This window comes from Scleropages formosus, chromosome 15 (genome assembly GCF_900964775.1).
Source record: "Scleropages formosus chromosome 15, fSclFor1.1, whole genome shotgun sequence".
NCBI classification, from domain to species: domain Eukaryota; kingdom Metazoa; phylum Chordata; class Actinopteri; order Osteoglossiformes; family Osteoglossidae; genus Scleropages; species Scleropages formosus.
The window spans coordinates 3,401,998-3,416,298 of record NC_041820.1 but is presented as its reverse complement, the minus strand read 5'-3'; the positions used below and the strand labels follow the sequence as shown (position 1 = coordinate 3,416,298).

The 14,301-nt window shown below is 44.0% G+C and overlaps 1 protein-coding gene across 2 annotated transcripts; it reads right to left on the bottom strand.

Annotated features, from left to right (window-relative positions):
- Positions 1-2,187: 2,187 nt before the first annotated feature.
- On the bottom strand, positions 2,188-8,589 carry LOC108921247 (leucine-rich repeat and fibronectin type-III domain-containing protein 2). 2 transcript variants are annotated; one of them, XM_029258630.1, is made up of 3 exons: positions 7,199-8,589; positions 2,655-3,124; positions 2,188-2,618 (listed from the first exon to the last, which is right to left on the bottom strand). In XM_029258630.1, the coding sequence occupies exons 1-3, from the start codon at positions 8,572-8,574 to the stop codon at positions 2,188-2,190; spliced, it is 2,277 nt and encodes a 758-aa protein (XP_029114463.1). In that variant the 5' UTR covers positions 8,575-8,589. The 2 variants fall into 2 exon arrangements, with proteins under 2 accessions (XP_029114463.1, XP_029114462.1); XM_029258629.1 differs by having other exon boundaries at positions 2,188-3,124.
- Between the last annotated feature and the right edge of the window lie 5,712 nt (positions 8,590-14,301).

The window sequence follows — 14,301 nt, the reverse complement described above, 5'->3', positions numbered from 1 at the left end:
CTCCTGTAGCAAAAAGAAGGTTTGACCACAGAAACATATATATTTTTGATACCCTTCATCAGGTCAAATACACTCTTATGTTATAACAGTACAATTGTTCACCTTCTTGTTTTAGTTGAACAGGAAAATAAAAGTACTAATGTACATTTTGATGTGGAGCATTCTCACTCAGTTTTTGTACAAAACGGTCTCAAAGTACATGACGAATCGCCAGAAAGTAACAAACAAAGAAATGGGTGCAAATGAAATGCAGCGAAGCAACAGACAGCCAGGGGAGGACAGTGAGTGTATCGACAGATCAGCATGAGGTCATTTGAGGCTTTCGCATGGTACGTTTAGATCATAAGTAGATGTGTAAGCAGAAAATCATTGCGTTTAAAAGCCTGGGATTTCAGCACACTGCTGTAGTTATATGAATCCTCAGGCGCTGAATTCAATCCGAAGTGCAGCAATATTGAATCCCACTGTCCGATCTTGATGACTACTGTGGAAAAACAAACATACGTCCGAGAAAGGAGTACAAAAATAAAATAATGCCACAAAAATAAAAAATAATGTTATTCTTTGTTGTTTTTATAATCAGTACCTAATTTTTTTTCATCAGAACTACTAGAAATTTTTGTTTGCACTCAGTGAAATTATTTTTCAATGAGAACTTTTAAGAATTTGGAAACCAAGAGACTCAGACACTGAATAATAGCTACCCAGGGACTTGTTTTAACCACTTCAAACTGCACAAGAGAAGGGCTAGCTTCTCTCAGTACTTTAATGAGCACCGAGAACTGAAGATGTTGGCACATTTTCTGAACACTGACTTAAAACAAAACACAAATCAACCCATCAACTGTGGAATATCATTACTGTGTATCTGCATACTAATATTCCATTCCAGAAGAGGAGCTCAGGTCTATGGTTGCTATTCCTTCCCTTGGCAACAGTCGTTGATGGATGGTTTAATCAGCTATGGCCTGTTTGTGTACATGCATCTCCTAGTATGCATTGCAATAACATTTTTTTGATTTTCATTCACATTTAGAAGGACTGCTGAATTCTGCAATGAGACAGAAAACTTGTATGATGAATTGTTTGATAAATAAATAATATCTTATTTTATTCCAACAATCAGTAGATAGACTTAAAGTATTTTTTAGGACAGTGATGCTGGGAATAGTGATAAAGGACAACTTTGGAAAAAAATTAATGTAGAAAATTAACTGAGATAGTAATGGATAGTGCTCACAGACAGAATATTTCAAAATTAATTTTGCACATGGGAAATATTGTACGTCTGTTCATTTCTTGGGTGCTGTTCTTTATTACCTCTGTATCTGCTGTCAGTAGGGATTTCAGCACCCAAACATAAAATGAATATTGAAGTTAAGCACTTAGTTCATCATTACTATTATGAATAAAACTGAAAAATATGCTTCAGTGTGTATGCAGGGAATTGTAGGAGTGAAGGGTAATCAGTAGGGAGAAGAACACAAACCATTCCTGTTTTTTTCTTTTGCAAAAAGCTTACCTCCCAACATATGGTTTATAATAATCTCTAAACAAATGCACATTTTGACCTTTGAAATAAAAAAATAAAAAAGCTGTAATTCATTACACTTAATTCAGTTTCAATTTCTCCCCAAAAGGTGAAGTGTCCTTGGGTAAAGAAAGTCAAAAGTATAGTGAGACATTATCCTTCAAGTCCGTTCAATAATCCCAGCCACGTGCCAGATTGGCAGGCAATTATAATTCCACTCTGAGCTTCCAGAATACATTCTCTCTGTTCAGCCCATGCAGGGGCACGCTTCCAGTGTTTCATTTTTTTATCGGAAATATCCCCTGTAAATTCACAACTACAGCATCTGTCAAATTCATCCATGGGCGTTTCCTCAATACATTCCTTTCTCTCATTCTGTTTTTAAGTTTTTCTATCTGGTGCCCTTCCTGTCCATATCACAGCTCTCTTGACTTCTATCCAGTTGGCTTGTTCGCTCAGCAGCACCTTTGCCATCACAGCTGACCTTGGCAAATCCACAAATGGCCAACAGGACAGTTATTCACAACAGACATACGACAGTATTCACACTGATGAACTTCATGCAGAACATGTGTAAGGAAGCCCCCCTTACCAGCCATACAATTTCTTACCACTCCCTGCCCTGGATTTGGGGCAGTTGTGTGACTCTGCGTGGCTCAAACAGTGCTCTCCATGACCCACTCTGAGCTCTCAAAGGTAGTCTTGCTGCCATCAGCCTCGCTTTCGTCATATTGCAGGAGCATCCCGTTGACAGAGAGGCTCCGTTTAGTCCAGATGTTGCTGATCCTCCTGGGGTATGCACAGCACTGTGCAGCTGCAAAGTCCCCCACATCAAAGGATTGACTTCTCTTGGGCTTGGCCTCAAGAGGCAGCATGAGGAGCCGGCTCAGCCGAGAGTCCGCACGGCCCAGTAGTGGCTCCTTATCGGACAGTGGGGGCCGGCCAGCGGACGTACATCCGGAAGGCCCAGGGTCCCTGCCTTGCCCCCTCAGCTCCAGAGAGGCAAAGGCTCCTAGCAGGTGGTCCAGGTTTGGGCGGGCCTTAGGAGGAGCAGCCTTCCATCTGCTAGGGGCCCCACCACTATTTTCTCCATTCAGGCTGTCCCCATCTGCATCGCCATCACGGCCCCCCAGTGAACTAGAGGAGGAGGACAGGCTGCTCTGCAGTGAGCCACACCTAAACTCCATTAGTTCGTCCCGTACGACCACCTTGGGCTTAGCCTGCAGTGGCACGCCATTGCGTCCGGCTAGTCCACCATTGGTCTGCGAGTAGGTGTCACTGACACTGGGCAGCTTGGCCGCCCGGGAACTGCCGCATACCTTGTAGCGCACCATGAGGATGACAATGAACACCAGAAGGGTGGCAACAATGACTCCGCCGATTACCAGAATCATGGTGCCACCTAGGAAATGGCTATGGAGAGACTGGCACCTGGGGTAGTCATCGCGGGTAGAAAACTGAGCACATCCCACTACATTGGTTGCCGTCAAAGTGGTCGCAGTGTCCTCCCAGATAGCCAAGACACACAGATCGTACTGCGTTCCTGACACAAGGTTGGCGACCAGAAAGGCCTTGCTGGAAGCGGGGATCATCCTGCAGCCAACAGAGAGAAATCAGAGAGCAGCGTTACCTGGGGCGTTGATGGCACAGGGTGAACCTCAGGCAGCCGATTCAGCATCTTCACAAATCATCAAATGTTAATTAACAGACAACAGAGCCACAGGCATCTGAGTTAAAACAACCAAAGTGGCGTATCATCATACTCTTTTGCTGATGCTGTTAGACTCACATGAAACAAAACTTTATGGAAAAGTTGAAATTTGTTCATTTATTTCCTGAACTATTTATCTGTTTTAATCACAGTCAGCAGTGATTTGATTTGGTTTAACAATGTATCTGACCTGAAATTTGCATCACAGAGGTTATGTCTTTTATAAGATATGAGGACAAAAACGGACAGTGCTTGAGCAATGCTGAACTTCAGCCGCCCCAGGGTAATTTCCGAAGTAGTGATACGTAATTTTTCATTTTTCAGGAGCCTAGAAGTCTGGAGTGAAGGACATACGTTGGAAAGCATACATTGCGCACCTGCTTTGACCTTGATATGGAGAGTTGTAATTTGTAACAAAAAGCTATTTACCAAGCAGCAAGGAGACACTGCAATTAGTTCTTGATGGTTCCCAGACAACCTACCCTCTATGACTAAAAGAATGGCTGCCCCTTGTTTCGTTCAGGGGGCGGGCAGGTTTCATGCTTTAGTGAGCTGTAATATAAATGAGATTGGCAAAAATAAAGGGCAAGGGGGCACATGTGACTCTGGCATGTCAGTAAAAACATGTTTCTCAGACCTTTTACTAACAAATAAAGACAATGAACCAGAGACAGACACAAAGAAGCTTAATGCTCTACTTTCATTCCCAAATTTTTCTAGACTTCCACTAGAAAAATGCAGCCGGAGGGTGTGTGGTGTCTACATGAAAGGGAACCCAAGCTGATGAAGAGCAACAAACAAAGCAGTCAAAAGAAACCATACATGGACCATCCAAAGCAAAAAGCAGCTGCCTTGCATTGCCACTCCAACTCAGCAGGAGGTCGCCGTACAGCTTAGGTCGAGCTATAATTATTGTTATCTTCACCACTTCCCCGCAGCCTGATTGAACATGCAACGCTTTCATCCTACAGCTTATAACAAAGTGCATTCTAGCTGTTTTTAAAGGCTGGATGTTTCCTCAGTGCTCTCAGTGCGATCCAGTGTATTACACTGTCATAACCATCTGCCTCACATGAAAAGGTGTTCCACTCGCAGGTGGCACTTTTACAAGGGGGCGCTGCTCCAACATTTGGCTGTGACCAATTTTCAGACTGACCCCTACATGGCACAGGTTTGTTTTGGAAAGCTCTGCCTCCTGTGGGATGGTGCTTCTCCCTGGCCTCCGTCGACACTTTTGCAGGAGGGGTCGGCTTCACTCGCTTGCACCTGGCAAGCGGCTGCAGCAATTTCCGAAAGCCAGAGCCGTAAATCTCAGTCAGCTGTACATTTCTCCCAGGACCGAATTAGGTAACAGCAGCCAGGAGTGGCCTTCTACATTTAATGAAGTCTGAGGGCTTTGTCGGCATGGCCTAAACTATTACTTCCTAAAATAAGAGCAAAATAAAGCAACAAATTAGCTTTTTGCTTGACTTTGCTTGCTTTATGTCTAGACCATCGTAGAGAATGAGACACGTGCAATCAGTGATGAATCATGACATGAGTCAGATTACACTTATGTCCTTAATGGATTATCCTTCTTTTCACCTGAGTCATTCCAGGCAGGCAAAATTGTGAGAGCAGTGGGTGGGGGCATGTCACAGTAATTTCCGTGTTTCAAAGCCACACCCACTGAAATCCCACCTCCTCCACACTAGCAGACATTAGGGGAGAAGGCACTGGAATCCTCCTCTTCTGCATGTATATTTCAATATTTTTCTGGGTCTCCCACTGCTTCTCAATGTGAATTAAAAAATAGCAGAAGCAGAATATCCCAATTCATTGTCCCACATGGAAACCTGAAATAGTATTTATGTCTTTCAGAAAAGAAAGTGGTTAAAAATGCAATTGCATGATAAATAATCTGCCCAAGGGCTCTGTAGCATGAAGGGCTCTGAAGAAATGGGAGTTTTTTGATTTTTGGGGACTTGAGCAATAGAAAGTGACCTGGGAGAGTTGGCAGCACCTGTGAGACGTGATTCTGGGACTAATTATGATCTAAGAATCGAATAATAAATAGAAATAATGACAATAATTATACCACACATTTTATATGAGTTCATAATAGATCTCATAATTTTAAAACCAGAGACGGTGCAAATGTGCATAACTGACGATTATTCGGAAATGTGCATCACTGCCTCAACATACTGACTATGAGAGAGCCAAGGAGGTAAACATGTACTAAAGCTTATACAGCCTGTCATAAAGCATTTGGAACTGTGCTTAATTAATGAGATATTTAAAAGCATTATTATTTAATGCATTATTATTTAATACATATTCATGGGAGCTCTTGATAGACTGTGTTTAAAGCCTATTGCTAATAAATGATTTGACATTCATTCAGAGTCTGTGGGATATTAATTGGGTGGCACTTTATTTAATACACGGGGAGCACAGATGCAGAGAGAAAACTGAACGTAATATGCAAATAATTCCAGTGCCTAGTACCCATTTGGAAGTAATTACAATACATACATTGACTGCTTATTTTGAAACAAATTTATCCAGCATAGATGTTCGTGTTGTAAATCTGAAAGGAGCTGGAATTTCTTTCCAGTGGCACAAGAAAAAGCATAAAAATGTTCAAATTAATATGTTGAAAATACATGACGCTTACTCCAGGCTTCAGACATGCAATACAAATAGACAAGCGCACACAAATACCTCCTTGCCAATGCCTACATTCATTTGAAATGCATTCTCCTTCATATGGGAATGATTCTCACAGGGCTTCCGATACAGCCCAGGACATATTACAACTGTAAGTTAGCAACCGGCAACCAAACGCTGAAGAATGTGCTAGCATTTATTAAACACGCTACGGTCCGGACTACATCTGGCCGTTATTTAACAATGGGAGCGACATTTCAGCCATTACGTTGTGAAGTATAGTTAACGAGGCTCATTGGCATTCAATTTCATGTATTGCGCCCGACAAATAACTTCCTGTAAATGTGTCCCTTAATGCCACTGCTCCTTATTTGCCAGTTCCTGCACAATTCTGGCAGAGCAAGGAGCCCTCATTTCCATATCCCATGTGGCAAATCTCCAGGGCTGTCCTTCATCTCTCTAAACCACACTGGCAGAGACGGCAAGACTCAGGCCGCATTTTGGCGCCTGCCTGCTGTGTATTATCGTTAACTGGCTTGTAACGAGACTCTGCCAAGTGAAGGGCCCCATGTTCAAAGATGTAGATGACTCACACTTAGGGTGCCTGAGAAGGGGTCGCCTTATTTATTTATTTCTGTCCCAAGTCAAGAGCTTCCTCTTGACATTATGTTTGTGTCATGACTTCTGTAGTCGTTTTACCATGGTGAACTGATTTGTTGCTTGAGGAATTATTTCCTCTTGTCCTTAGGGAGACACTCCTCTGCTGTAAAGTGCCAAATGCAGATTTCCATTAGTATGCACTCAGCCATTTTCAAAAGTTGTGAACCTGAGTGATAATACATTCGATCGCAGACAGCGAATTGCCTCATGCATGTGAAAAAACTCTGTAAACATAAACTACACCATATGTGCAGAGGATCTGCAAAAGCAGATTTGCTTAAAGACTGCCGAAGGGTTAATTCCGTCGCAAAATTCTCTGCCATTCTCAGGATTTCAAATGAATAAATCAAGTAAAAGTCATCTGGTAATTGGATTCCCTTGCTGGCTGGTTTCACATTAATTTTAAAACCTCCCTGCACAATGTTAAAATATCTGCTTCATGGATAGTTAATGCCTGTGACAGAATATTCAATGCGATGAATCGCAGAGCAGCGCTCTGTTGGAATACGTTGTGTTACCGTGTGCAGGGAAAGAGGAAATTAGGTAGGGTGGAAGACATAAAAGAGACTGTTTTTCGGTTGTCAGCTGATGAATGAACATATCTTGAGAAGAACGAGAAGAGGCCTTTCTGCCGGCCTCTTTACCTGTAGATCAGGACCTCATCATCAGAGCAGTTGTACTGTAGTTGGTACATCTTCACCCTCGGGGCTGCCTTACTGACGGACCACTTGACCAGAGCGGAGATGGCCGTCACCTCCGAGATGGTCACTGCTCGCTCAGGAGGTGCCTTGGCCTCTCCTTTGCTAGTCTTAGTGGAGCTGGTGATGTCGGAAAGCCGGGACTTAGGCTGGGATGTGCGGCCCGTACCATTGCTGAGGTGGGGCAGCTGGATGATGGAAAGCTCCACAGAGGCTGTGGACTCTCCGGCAGCGTTGGCTGCGATGCAGGTGAAGGTGCCGTAGTCCTTAGTCGTGGTGATCAAGATGTCTAATGTACCATTCTCATAAACCGTCGCCCGGGATGAGTTGCTGATCAACCGGTCATCAGGGGTGACCCAGTGGATGACCGGCATGGGATCTCCAACGGCCTTGCAGCGCAGGCTGGCAGTCTGGCCTTCAAGCACTAGAAGTTTATGGGTATGCTGGGTGATGAGGGGTGGTTCACACACAAACTCCTCCTCCCTGACATACCAGAAGTACCGCCCCTTCAGGTTGGGTGGGGAAGCGCAGGTCTCCATGTCGTCCTCTCGCTCCAGGCGCCGGAGCCACAGCACTTCACAGTTGCAGTGCAGGGGGTTCCCGCCAAAGCTGAGCGAGAGTAGGGGTGTGTAGGGTGTGGCCAATGCCAAGTTGCTCTGGGAACGGGCAAAAATGGGGTCTGGTGGCAGCTTCTGGAGCCGGTTAGATGTAAGGTCAAGACGTGCTAGCTTGTCAAGGTCAGCAAAGGTGCCCTCAGCGATATAGTCAATGAGGTTGTGGTCCAGGCTAAGCTGGTGCAGGTTGATCATCCTTCGAATGGCATCCCAGGGCACACCCCGCAGGTTGTTGTAGGACAGGTCCAAGTCCTCCAGGGTGAGCATCAAGTCATCGAAGGCCTCGTTGGAGATGCGGTTCAGCTGGTTGTTGTTGAGGATGAGGTGCTGCAGGTTGAGCAGGCCCCGCAAGTCGTCAGATCCAATCTCCGTCAGACGATTACTATCCAGGTGCAGTGACCGTAGGGTCTCCAGGTCCGCGAAAGAGAAGGGCTGGATGAAACTGATGGTGTTGCGCGACAGAGTCAGGTCCACCAGGCCCGTCATGTTGGCAAAGTCCTGCTGGGTGATCTTGATGATGTAATTACCACCCAGGCGGAGCTCCACTGTGCGCCGGTCGATGTCCAGCGGGACAAAGAGCAAGCCCTTGGAGGGGCACAGTGTGCCCAGTGACTCGGATAGGTTCTGGCAGACGCAGTACTTGGGGCAGGCACGGGCCATTGTCACGACGGTTCCCAGGAGTAGGAGGCTGCGGAACACTGGGTCCATGGTAGATCACACGCAGGAGCTGCCAGGAGAAGACAGCAGAGAAACATTAACTTCACGTGCACACTTGCTCTGGGGCCACATGTATAGTCACTGGTCAAGTATACCATCATCAGTTACAAAGCTAGGACTGTACAAATGAAGATCAAGGAGAGACATGTCCTCTGTAATTCAACAGCAGCCACCCAAACTGGGTTTAATCCCATGGCAATACTCCATTTGCAGTTCACCTCTTGTTCTTTAGTAAACATCTTTGTACACAAAGTTTTATTTGAACAGACGTCTGAAGGAAAGCCAGTCCTTTTCTTTCACTCATCCACATTGCACTGATCCAGAAAGATACACACTTGCCAAGCTCAGAATTTACTGTTTATTTCTAGTTATATACTAATGTGAATTATGCCTATACTATGTGATTATGCAAATTATAAATAAATTCTAAACTTCTATTCTAATCCTGTTAAAGGTTACGTTGTATAATACAGAATAGAAATGTCATGAATTGATGAGAACTTCCACAGAAAAAGTCCGAAAACAGAAAGTCCACTTAATAAAACATGGAGGGATAGCAGTAAAGCGGTTAGATACTGAAAGGGTACGAGTCCGACCCTTCAACATGATTAGAACCCAGCAGAGCAAGAGAGGAAGGGAGAGAGTCAGGGTGAGAGACCAGGAGTGATGGGGTGTAAGATGTGGTCAAGGATATTTTCACACAGTGTGGTGTTCAGATTTACAATCAACATTACCTTTTTGTCATCATTCCTAATGTTGCTCAAAATTGTCTTTTCATTCTGTATTTCCTTTCTCGGTCATAATTTCCTTTTCACTTCGTGTTTCCATTTTCACTCAAAATTCCATTTTGATGCAACTCTTTCTATTTGCTCAACACTCCTGTTTCAATCAGAATTCCCTTTTTGTCCAACATTCCACTTTTTCTTGCTTCTTTTCGCTATTCACATGCTATTATTCTTTTTGCTCAACATTTCATTTTCCCTCAACCTCAGCTTTTTGAAAAGCTCAACCTTCCCTTTTCGCTCGATATTTTGTTTTCACTCATAACCCCCTTTCATCTCAGTATTCATTTCTTGATCAATATTTCCTCTCTGTTCTACATTTCCTTTTTTGCTCAATGTCCCATTCTTCTCTTCATTCCTTCTCAGTCATCATTTTGCTTCTTATCAAAATTCCCATTTTGTTCTCCATTCTATTTTCTCCTACTAATCCCTTTTTCGTAAATATTCAGTTTTTACTAAAGTTTCGTTTGTTGCAGGCAAAAATTGCAACCCCACCACCTACCTTCTCCTGAAAAGGAAGGATCCCATAAGATGTGCTTGTCACCTCTCTGAGGGCAGTCTGACAGAAGGGGCCACGCGGGTGCAAGTCTCATTTGACAACATCTCCCTGGCATGTTATTGAAACGGATGGCCAAACGCTGCCTAAGCCAACAGCCGCTAATTCCCACAGACGTCCAAATCATTAACTCCAAAGACGTGTGGGCCCAGATCAATTTTTAATCAACTTTCTGAGGTGCGATGCCAAGCAGTGGGCCTCAAAGTAGGTCCACAGCATTGACTGAGGGCCTGACAGAACACAAAGACGCCAACGTTATGGGCATTGTCCATGACTTGTATCCTCCAAAAACCAGAAGAACAAATAGCTGCTGTCAGGGTTATGATTATCCCCCCATCCCTTCACCTACACATACATTCCTCCTAATACACCTACTTACATGACCTTGCCCTATCAACCTGGTTATGAATTATGTTGCATTAAAAAATGTTTCGGCCTCCAAAAGGTGTATTTTATGACTGCCCCGTAACAATGATTAGCAGACCCATGACTTTATTTACTTGGAATCAGAATCGTGACTTTGCATTACTCAAAAGGAATTTCTCTGGCTCTGGAAGGTTTTTCTTGAACAAAATACTATGACTGCATGAGGCATGTAATCAGAGTATACTGAAAAATTACAGGATTCAGATAACATAATCCAAATGACACAAACTCCAGCAATCCATGGGTGCTTAAGTACCTAATTTTACGTCTGTGTTTGCTATTTTGAAGGGAAGTTTTGTTCCAGCCTGAACAACTGAAACAGTTTTTTCCAATACACACACACACACACATTTTCTGAACCGCTTGTCCCATACGGGGTCGCTGGGAACCGGAGCCTAACCCGACAACTCAGGGCGTAAGGCTGGAGGGGGAGGGGACACACCCAGGACGGGACGCCAGTCCGTCGCAAGGCACCCCAAGCGGGACTCGAACCCCAGACCCACCGGAGAGCAGGACCCGGGCCAACCCACTGCGCTACCGCACCCCCCCCTTTTTCCAATATTTTCTGGAAAAAAAAAAAAAAAAAAAAAAAACACTTTGCAGTGGAAAATAACGATCAATTTAGCATAAGGTCATTCATTTGAGGTCAGCTGATTGACGTCTGTTACTTTTGACATATTATCTAATATGTACTTTGGGCTTTGCGGCTACCTTCATATTTCACCTGCACCGCGATTTCAGTGTACCAGTACTTGACATGTCAAGCAGTCACACGGTCACGCAGTCATACGGTCCCATGGTGCTCTCAGTTTCACACTCCCTCACGATGTTCATGGCAGCCCATTCATCTTGAGGAAGATGTGTGAGATTGAGTCCTGCCTCCTTTGAGACCCAGCCAGCACAACACGTTCTCCTGTCAATCTGCCAGGCTGAAAGTCATTTTCATATCAAAATTACATAGTGTGGGCTATTTGGAAATAAGGAGAAGGCTGGAACAAAAAATCCTATATTGAAATTGATCTCTTTCTTTTACAGGCGCATAGACAGACACAGATAGTATATATACATAAATATGTTCAAGATGCTTCTGAATATCTCAGAAATTATTACAATATCATTTCAGTTCTGTATCCTCTTTGGTTCTCAGTTGGTAGTACCATCCGTCTTCATGGTACTGTCAGTTGTGTGCTCACCTAGCAACCCAGGACAAGCTCATCAACTGCAGGTCCAGGTGCTTTGTCACTGATACCCTTGATATCCAGCACATTGCGTGACATCGGCTTCAGTCCAAGACCAAGGTGTCAAAACAACCGACGGCTCCTTGAGACACAGGGTTCATTCATTGTGTGGCCTGGCGCAAAGTCTGGGAGGGGAGACAGAACTGCCAAAGGCTCATCCATGTCCCACCACAGCCTGAATCCAGAACTGCCACAGTTCTGCAAGCCAGCCCATCGGTCTTTCTCTGTCTACCGTGCCGATAAAACAGATGTCAACAAGCCTGACTGCATGATAACTTTGGGAACTTTGTAACAATAAGAGGGGAGGGCGTAAGGCTCAGTGGAAAAAAAATGCAATAAGCAGCGAGTACATAAAAGCCCTTTTATTCGGGATGAAGGCTAGAGTGCAGGGGCCTTGATGAATGGACGAGCGGAGACGTAGATCAGAGTGAAAATGCCTTTCATCTGAGGGTAAAGGAAGGCTCGAGAGACAGCAGGACAGCCGGGGGGGGTGGTTGTTGGAGAAGTGACCTTACCCAGGAGAGCAAAAAGTGGGATTGCAATCACGCGGCATTGAGATGCAGGACAAGCTGGTCCACTGCTCTCTCACTCTATTTATTTGAAACCTAAATAGAGTGTAGGCTTCCATTACCGCCCTTAAGTGGGGAACTGGGTAAGGGCTGGGGGGGGGTCAAATTGGCCAAACCGAAATGGAGGTCTTCACCGGAACATATGTGAGTGGGTGTTTTTCTGCCCGAAAGGTAGGTCCCTTTGCTAAAGAGAGGTCACTATCAGAGCTGCTGTCCGTGTGCTCCCCTGCTACGAATGTGATCACCTGCTATCAAGTTTCTTAGATGCTATCAATCTACTCACCTGCTATCAACGTGCTCACCTGATATCAGCGTGATCACCTGCCACCGCTGTACTTACCTGCTATCACTGTGATCACGCACAGTCCGATCACTTCTTTTCAACGTAATCATGTGCTGTCAGTGTTCCACCTGCTATCAGTCCACCCACATGATATCAGTGTCAGTACACTCACTTACCACAACTAATTGCCTTGCAGGAAACTAAGGTGAGCACCTGAAGGAGTGAAAAATGAAGAGGCAAGGATTTTGCTGCCGTGGACGATCCTCAGGACCGAGCAAACATGGCAAGTAAGATAATGGGGGATGTGACATGATGTGATGAGAGATATTCTCGTACGATAAAATGGGAAAAATAAGAGCACACGGGCTGGCAGAGAAAGAGAGAGGGAGAGTGGTGTTTATTTCCATGACTTTTGTAAGACTGGGTGACTTGCCATGCAAATCAGATTTTTTTTTTTTTTAAAGTTTGAATTGAATTTAAGAGAGACTTTGTGAAAAGACAATAACCTTCAGACTGCAGAATAGCAGCACAGTGGTGCCTCGCACACCACAGCCATCTGCTTGCAAGCGTATTGCTGGCAAGGGCCCGGAGCCCAGGTGGTCCTTGAGTGCGAGATCCCAGATCAACTTGACAGCCAAGCACACCTCAATCAATTGGACGGACATTCTGATCCATATATGTGCATGTCTCAAAGTGAACAAGCGCTGGGGAATAGCCACAACCAAACACCTTCGTTGCACTCTTTCATGGTGACGAGGACACTGGAGACCCATCCGCAAATAATGCGCAAACCTCCATTTTTATACCATTCAGTAAAATGGGATAGCTGGTGAAAAAGTAATAGTATGGAATACTCAGTACATGGGATTTCATCATACAAAATCTTCTCAACCAGCTCGCATTATTATTTTTTCTTTTATTTTTCTTATTATATTTTTTATATTTGTAAATATAAAATATCATATTTACAATATAAATATATTTATATATTATCTAATATAATAATATATAGAATTATTAATTTATTATTTTATGTTTTATTTTATTTATTTATTATTATTACTCTCCGACCTCCTGATATCACAGAGCCACCACCTGCTCGCTGGATCCGATCCCATCGTCACTCCTACAGAACATCTCCCCCCAACTCTCCACTTCATCTCTAAGATCATCAGCTCCTCGTTCTCCTCTGGCTGTTTCCCAGCTGCCTTCAAAACTGCTCTCATTTCACCTCTGTTAAAGAAACCCTCCCTGGATCCCAACTCAGTCAAAAAATACACCATAACTTTATGATCATGCCCAGATAAGCCTTTACACAGCTGCTACTCCTGTATTGTATGTAAATGTTTGTGAACCTTTCAAAAAAAAAAAAATATTGTAGGAAGGTGATCAGGAATCGTCTATCCTGAGTTTTGTGCACCTACTCGTGCGTGAACATTGGTGCATAAAATGAGAAGAAACAAACTAAGTTTACTTAAGAATCACGTCTGCAACTTTTGTCTCTCTTTCTGTAATGTACAAATTGTATTTTCTCTGACATGTATGTCGCTTTGGAGAAAAGCATCTGCTAAATGAATAAATGTAAATGTAATGTATTCATTTAGCTGACACTTTTCTCCTAAACAACTTGCACTGTTAAGCTACTGAAAGTGATTTATGCCATTGGGTAATATTTACCGTATCAACTCAAGGTAAGTTCTTTGATCAAGGGTATTATAGCAGGAGGGGGATTTGAACGCTGGTTCTTTGAGTGCAGAGTGACACCACTAACCACTACACTACCTACTGCCCTCCTACTGAAGTGAGAGTGCAAAACAGTTAATGGGCCACAGCAACAACAGGACAACAGCACATCAGATAGACC